The sequence below is a fragment of the Cyclopterus lumpus genome, chromosome 11 (assembly GCF_009769545.1).
Source record: "Cyclopterus lumpus isolate fCycLum1 chromosome 11, fCycLum1.pri, whole genome shotgun sequence".
In the NCBI taxonomy this organism is placed as follows: Eukaryota; Metazoa; Chordata; class Actinopteri; order Perciformes; family Cyclopteridae; genus Cyclopterus; species Cyclopterus lumpus.
This window is the reverse complement of record NC_046976.1, coordinates 10,317,899-10,324,393: the sequence shown is the minus strand read 5'-3', so window position 1 is coordinate 10,324,393 and position 6,495 is coordinate 10,317,899. Positions and strand designations below refer to the sequence as shown.

At 41.0% G+C, this 6,495-nt stretch overlaps 1 protein-coding gene across 3 annotated transcripts; it reads left to right on the top strand.

Moving 5' to 3' along the window:
- Positions 1 to 472: 472 nt before the first annotated feature.
- cibar1 (CBY1 interacting BAR domain containing 1) lies at positions 473 to 6,212 on the top strand. 3 transcript variants are annotated; one of them, XM_034545173.1, is made up of 9 exons: positions 473 to 662; positions 1,123 to 1,357; positions 1,459 to 1,527; positions 2,357 to 2,458; positions 2,695 to 2,700; positions 3,384 to 3,488; positions 3,669 to 3,782; positions 4,774 to 4,893; positions 5,770 to 6,191. In XM_034545173.1, the coding sequence occupies exons 1-9, from the start codon at positions 613 to 615 to the stop codon at positions 5,893 to 5,895; spliced, it is 927 nt and encodes a 308-aa protein (XP_034401064.1). In that variant the 5' UTR covers positions 473 to 612; the 3' UTR covers positions 5,896 to 6,191. The 3 variants fall into 3 exon arrangements, with proteins under 3 accessions (XP_034401064.1, XP_034401066.1, XP_034401065.1); XM_034545174.1 differs by lacking the exon at positions 473 to 662 and adding an exon at positions 985 to 1,017; XM_034545175.1 differs by lacking the exon at positions 4,774 to 4,893 and having other exon boundaries at positions 5,770 to 6,212.
- The last annotated feature ends 283 nt before the right edge of the window (positions 6,213 to 6,495 follow it).

Sequence of the window (6,495 nt, the reverse complement as noted above, 5' to 3'; positions counted from 1 at the left end):
GGATGCTGAACCCCAATTGCTTCTGATGGTTCGGCCATTACTCTGGCATGTGTCAGTGAATGAGAGGTAGGAAGACCTTTGGATAAAAGTGTTCTATAAATGATGTTCAGTCCAGTATTATCAGCAATATATACTGAAATTATCAAAAGTGAAAAAAAAATGGTCTGTGTAAATAGGTGTAAGGTTTATATACTTATTTCATTATTATTTGTGGTTGTGATTCATCAAGATAGGCAGCATTTGTAGTATTTGGTCGAGGTGGATAGAGCATGATTTGGACTGCTTTACACTGTTGGGTTGTCTAACCTATTACTATACTATCATATTCTTTTATATATAATCTGCTCAGAAATTAGTTCGGTGAATAAAAGATCTCTGATGAATATGGAAATAAATGTCAATATTGTCCTTTGACGGACTGGTGTAGTATCAAGACGGATAGATATATAAATGACTCAATCTCCCAGAATCCATTGCGCGAGCGGAAACGCCGGGTGACTCCATGGAAACGGGAGACTGGCGTTCTAGCTTGGGAGAGACGCAGCATAGTTAGCTTGCTATCTCGCGCTAAACCTGCGTCCAGATAGGCTGCCTGAACGCTGACAACATTGCATGTACTGCCTCTCTGCAAAGATGAGCCGAACACCGGACGCAAGAGCGAGGTAAGGGGCACACTGCGTCACAATAATTCATCATTTAACGCCAGTGAGTTGCGTGGGGAAAAACTAAAACGAGCATACACACGTTAGCTAGCTCTCAGTCAGCTTGTGCGTTCACGCTTTAACGTTACATTAATTCCAGATATAACCAGTTACCTGTTAAGCTAGTGGACGAGGATAACTCTGACCCTGTCAGCCACAAGCAGCAAAAACAAAGTTCCGTTCATAATCTTGAAAAGTTACCTTTTGTAAGATGACATGTGTGTCTATAACGGTAACTTCCGCCAGCTGTTACGAAATGAATGGGTTTCACAGTACTCAGACATGCTCAAGATGTTTTCGTTATGGACCGACACAAGTAAAAACACGTTATAATCTCTTCCCCGAGCAAATATGTGAGACGAGTGCAACTTTTGTGTCCTATTTGATGGCCGCTGTTCATCTCGTCCGTCACTCTCTCCAGGGACAACCAGACCAGAAAGATCCAGGAGAACATCACCAATGTGGAGAAACATTTCGGAGAGATGTGCCAACTGTTTTCTGCCTATGTCCGTAAAACAGCCAGACTACGAGACAAGTCGGATGTCCTGGTTCGGGCAATCGGCGTGTACGCAGACACAGAAACGCCCCACCTGAAGAGGGGCATGAAGCAGTTTGCTGACCACCTGGCCAAGATTCAAGACTACCGTCAAGCTGAGGTAAAACTACTGCTTTCTCTTCATTCATAAGTGTATAGTCATCTCACAGTCTAGATGTGTTGGGTAAGACCAAACCGGATGTAAACGTGTTTTCCTTACAGGTGGAAAGACTTGAAGCCAAAGTCATAGAGCCATTAAAAAGCTATGGAGCTGTGGTGAAGCGTAAAAGGGTGAGTGTTTCTGTGAGCTACAGCCATGTTGACCACTGCACTGATTCCAAGTGAGCCAAATGACGCAGATAGCTTAAATCATGTTCCAGTTACACAAGTACAATGGGTCCTTAAAGAGAAACGTGTCCCTTTCTTGTGTTTCCGTTACATCCCATTTATTGGAGCTTTTTTTTAAATAGCATGTTTCAAGATTGACCTCGTTCTGGGGCAATTTTAGTGTCAGTGGTATTACCACCACATGGCCACATGAAGGCAGTGTTGATTTAATTATGAACTTCCCACTTCTTTGCACCATTGTTATCATCTCCCCCTCAGCATTTTGTTTTAGGATTAAAAGAAATGTTCAGCGTAAAACATTTTTTGGAGTCCCCTCTCATACAATGTTGCCATATATTTTAAAATGAGTCATGTTGCCTTGTGTTGTCTGGTCACCCACTGTTGCAAAGTGATATCCAAAGTTGCCTCTTTTTCACGTCATCTTTTTGTTAAAACACTTTGAAACTGCAGATTTACCAGAATTTAAAGTATGTGCCAAAACCCCACAATACACTTTTGTGTGAGTTTAAAGAATGCAGTGCACTTGGAGATTGTGATTGGTCATTGTAAAGGCAGAGTGAGCATGCCAAGAAAACATTACCAGCTGTATCAGAGTAAAGAAAACACAAAAAACCTGCACCACAGAGTGTACTCGAGGTCTCGATCTGGAAACGCTGTGGCTACACCAAATATGGGTTTGATTATGTCCCGACACAAATGTATAAATAATTGACTATCATTGTTCATTCTCATAACGACTACTTTGTCCTTGTGTGCTCGTGCATCCATGCAGGAGGATCTGAAGACGACTCAGAGTGCCAGAGACAGAGAAGCCAAACAGATGGCTCAGCTTGAACGGACCAGACAGCGGAACCCCTCGGACAGGCAGATCATTGTATCCTTGCCTTGTTTCTCAAATGTCCTAATATATAAAACAGACGAGTAACTTTCAATGTGACAACAACCACCTGTATACTGCATGTAACATATTGAGCATAACTTAATTCTAGATGTGGATTAATATTGCAGCAGGAAAATAAAGTTGGAGAAAGTTGTAAAGTATCTTTGTTACAGTATAGCCATCTGATGCAGGCTGGTATATTTTTGATGTTTCCTTGACCAAGCTTTCAGTCTCAGGTGTGTCCCATGGTATTTGTGCATCTCATTCCTGGTAATGTATGACTACAAGATGAACCACATTCCATTCAAATGGAGGTGTAACAAATCAACAGAAATCATTTAATGTGTTCATTCTTTTCATTACTCTTTATTAGATGTGAAGCACATCATGAAATTACTTGTAACTTACTCACAAACGTATAAACTCCCTGGAGTGTGTCCATTGTCACACCAGTTATACACATACACAACCAGGACTTATAGGAAATAAAAGTAATAGCAGCAGCTCATTTTACACGGCTCAGATTGCAGATGTTTTTCCTATGTGTGTAGTTAAGGTGGTAAATTGCATGCATGCATGATACACATGTCTCAAAATTGCAGAAGCTATTGTTTCCCCCTTCCTGTTTAAAGAGTACATTAGTATGTACGTATCTGAAGGGCTTATGCAAATAGGTGGCATATGTGGGACTGGAACGGCAGGTGTGAAACTTATGGTACTGCTGCTCTGCTGTTGGATGCTATTGGCCTGGGTATCAATTATGAGTTTTATTTTAATGAGTAAATTAACAAGTATAAAGGGGTGCTGTTGAATTTCTATCTTGATAAATGGTTGTTCTCAAAAACTTCAACCCAAACCTCTCGTGTTGGTCCGATATTGTTTTGTAGCATGTTGTATATTCATATTTTTCTCCCATTAGGCTGAAAGTGAGCTCCAGAGAGCAACCATGGATGCCACACGGACCACAAAGCAGCTGGAAGAAACCATCGACGAGTTTGAGAAGCAGAAGATCCGGGACATCAAGGTCTGCTGCGCTGAGCCACCTTAAATTAAGTACTACAATTGCAGTGGTTGGAAATACAGTATATTCTTTTTTTCTTCTCTCTATTTCATGTCTTGTTGGCCCCATGTAATTGTTAATTATTTTAAATGGTGCTGAAGTCTACTCGGTACTTAATTATTATCCATGTCTTTCCCCTGATAGAAAATCTTTGGTGAGTTTGTGACGGTGGAGATGTCGTTCCATGCCAAGGCCTTGGAGGTGTATACCTTGGCCTACCAGAGCATTCAAAGTGTGGATGAGGAGGAGGACCTGGAGGTAGGCTGACTCTCCACTTCAGCTTGACCAGCATTACTGTGTTTGTGCACAGGAAATATTTGAAGATGCAAATGTAGGTGTAGTTATTGGCCTGCCATAATGTGTCACAGACAAACACAGAAAAGGACGTCTATTTAAATGTGCTCATGTACTAGAGATGAAAGCTGATCGAGCTTTATGTACACCCTCTGCTTTATTAACCTGGTGTTTATATTTAACAAGTCCAAGCTAGCATGGTCTTATGCAGCCTTTTACTCAACGACTCATTGCTCGTGTATCCTCTATAGTCCACACCCTCTTTGAAGTAACCTGCGGTGAACTCTTCACAATTCAGAGTCATAGCGCGCTACTTTCTTCTGTTTACAATTTGGTTTGAGAGGGTTTGCTATTACTATTTTAAGAAACACAGTCTGTAGTGAGAAAACAAAGGATCAATGATTCAGTAAACAAGGTTCCTCCTGCAGTTGCCCTTGAGCTATTTTCCTCCACCCCTCGCCATCTCATCTGTGTGTTTTGCACTGAATCATCTCCTTCCATTCATATTGAAGTGAAACTCCTCACCCAGACGAGGCTGTTTTTCAATGACTCATAGAACAAAGTATGGGAGATTTAATCATCTGAAAAAGGCCCAGTGACAGGCATGAAGATAATCCTGATTGAGAGTTCTTGTGGAATTTATTTTTGGTGTGGTTTAAATGGCAGTTTGCTGTGATATCAGAGCCATACCTGTTGAACTGCTTAATTGATGTGCGGTATAAGAAAGATTGCCAGTTGATGACTATTCAAGTTGTCTGTGTTTGCTCCTGTGACTACATTTATTTATACTTGCAAGTATTGCGTTACATCCCTTAACAAACAATGTGAAGACAAGGCCATTTTTTTGTTCATGGTTATGTTGCATTGTGTTCAGTGAGACACATTAAGGTTACTGATGAGTGTGTGTAGGCATTGTTTCTCTTTGGAAAAACGTAGCGCCTACTGTCTTTGGCAGGTGTTCAGGAGCTCGCTGCACCCCCCTGACTACCAGTCACGCTTAGACATAGTGCGAGCTAATTCCAAAACCTCCCTCGATCGGACCGGGTCCTTCCTGAGTACATCAGGGACCTTACAGGTAAGATACAGACAGTGCATAGATGCTTTAATACAAATTCCCCCAGAAGATCCCGGTTTCTGTTGTGGCATTGGTATTTCATCTTATGAATTTAGTAGTTGTATAAGTTTCATTGAGATGACGAAATAAATTTAAAAAATCCCCTTTTCAAACTAAGTAGTCTTCCTCTTAATAGTTGACACTGGTGCTCAAATAACTAATGTCGGAATCAGTTGTGCCAAAGTTTATAGGCAGCATTAGCTCGGCCATCATCAGCTTAAATCTCCACACACGTCATCGCATGCCAGTAACATCATGCATTTCCTCCTACGTTCACAGTGTACCCAGCATCTCAACCGGGGCACTGCATTAACTTGTGACTTCAATAGGATTGCCTTGAAAAATGTCTGGAGAGCTAGTCTTCATCATTTGGCATTCTTTAAGATTCGTTGTCTTTCTGTCCCGTAGGGTGTGTTCAGATGTCGTATCTTGTATCTAGAGATGTCAAGATTGCAACTTGCACGGGCAGATTGCAGTTTGCACGACATCAGAATGGGCCTCAAATGCATCTTGCGCCACATCTCGAGATCATACTTTGCGGCCATGATTAGGTTTTATTTTTATCTGTGGGAATCTGCAATCTCTGCTAAACAACAAACACAGAAAGTGAACTTGGCAGTCCTTCAACACAAGACATATTTATGTTCATATAGTGTTACTATACAAATATAGAAACATATAACTTGAGGGATTTGGTGCATATTGGTGCGTGTTCACACACGTACCTGGAATTTCCCGAGTGAAACAATTGGGAGAAAACCGGAAGTACCAATTGGGCTTAATGTCTACCTGCTAAGTGGTTTTAAGTGCATAGTGACTGTTTATTTGTTGTCACAGCAACAAAGAGCCTCCAGTCGGCAGACAAGAAGAGAGGGGGAGGAAGAGGACGACGAAGAGGATGAAGATGAATCAGAGGAGGAGGAAGACCAAGAGGAAGAGGAGGACACAGATGATGAACATTAATGTTGGTCTCATTTTGTGTGTCATTATGGAACAAAAAATGATAACTAAAGGTATATTACTGTGTCATTGCCAAATTCACCACTCGGGTGGTCTGAGCAGTATTGTAGTGCACGACTGTTGTAGCTGTGTGATGCTTTGTAAGAGAACATGTTGTCCTTTACTAATATTTGTCTCTGACATTTCAGCCAATGATTATATGTCTTATATATTTTTATATAAAACATTCTGAAACACTACATTCATATTGTACTGTAACTACCATTGCATTTTATTGCACCATGTTAGTCATCTTTATGAATAAAAAAGAAAAAGCCACGTGTATGTGTATGTGTTATTCTAGTGAATTACCATTCTATAATAAGTACATTGTGTACCCTCAGTCACTTTGCATAGAAATGGCAGAAGAGAGTTTGATTGTTATTTTAGAAATTGTGTGAATCAGCCTAAGTGACAGTAGTTACATGACGACCGCAGTTGAAAGTGAGTCATCTTTTCCACAGAAATACAAAAGTTGTACAAATGAAGCTGGGGCATTTTGCACCATTCTGTGTGTGTGGGGGGGGGCACAGTATGTGTTGTCTGCCACAGTGGAGGCTGATG

Excerpts from the sequence above, each read along its gene's own strand:
- cibar1 (XM_034545173.1), top strand. The coding sequence starts at position 613 with ATGTACTGCCTCTCTGCAAAGATGAGCCGAACACCGGACGCAAGAGCG. Across the intron at positions 3,783-4,773 it reads ATGAGGAGGAGGACCTGGAG|GTGTTCAGGAGCTCGCTGCA; the intron begins GTAGGCTGACTC and ends TGTCTTTGGCAG. Across the intron at positions 4,894-5,769 it reads GTACATCAGGGACCTTACAG|CAACAAAGAGCCTCCAGTCG; the intron begins GTAAGATACAGA and ends TTGTTGTCACAG.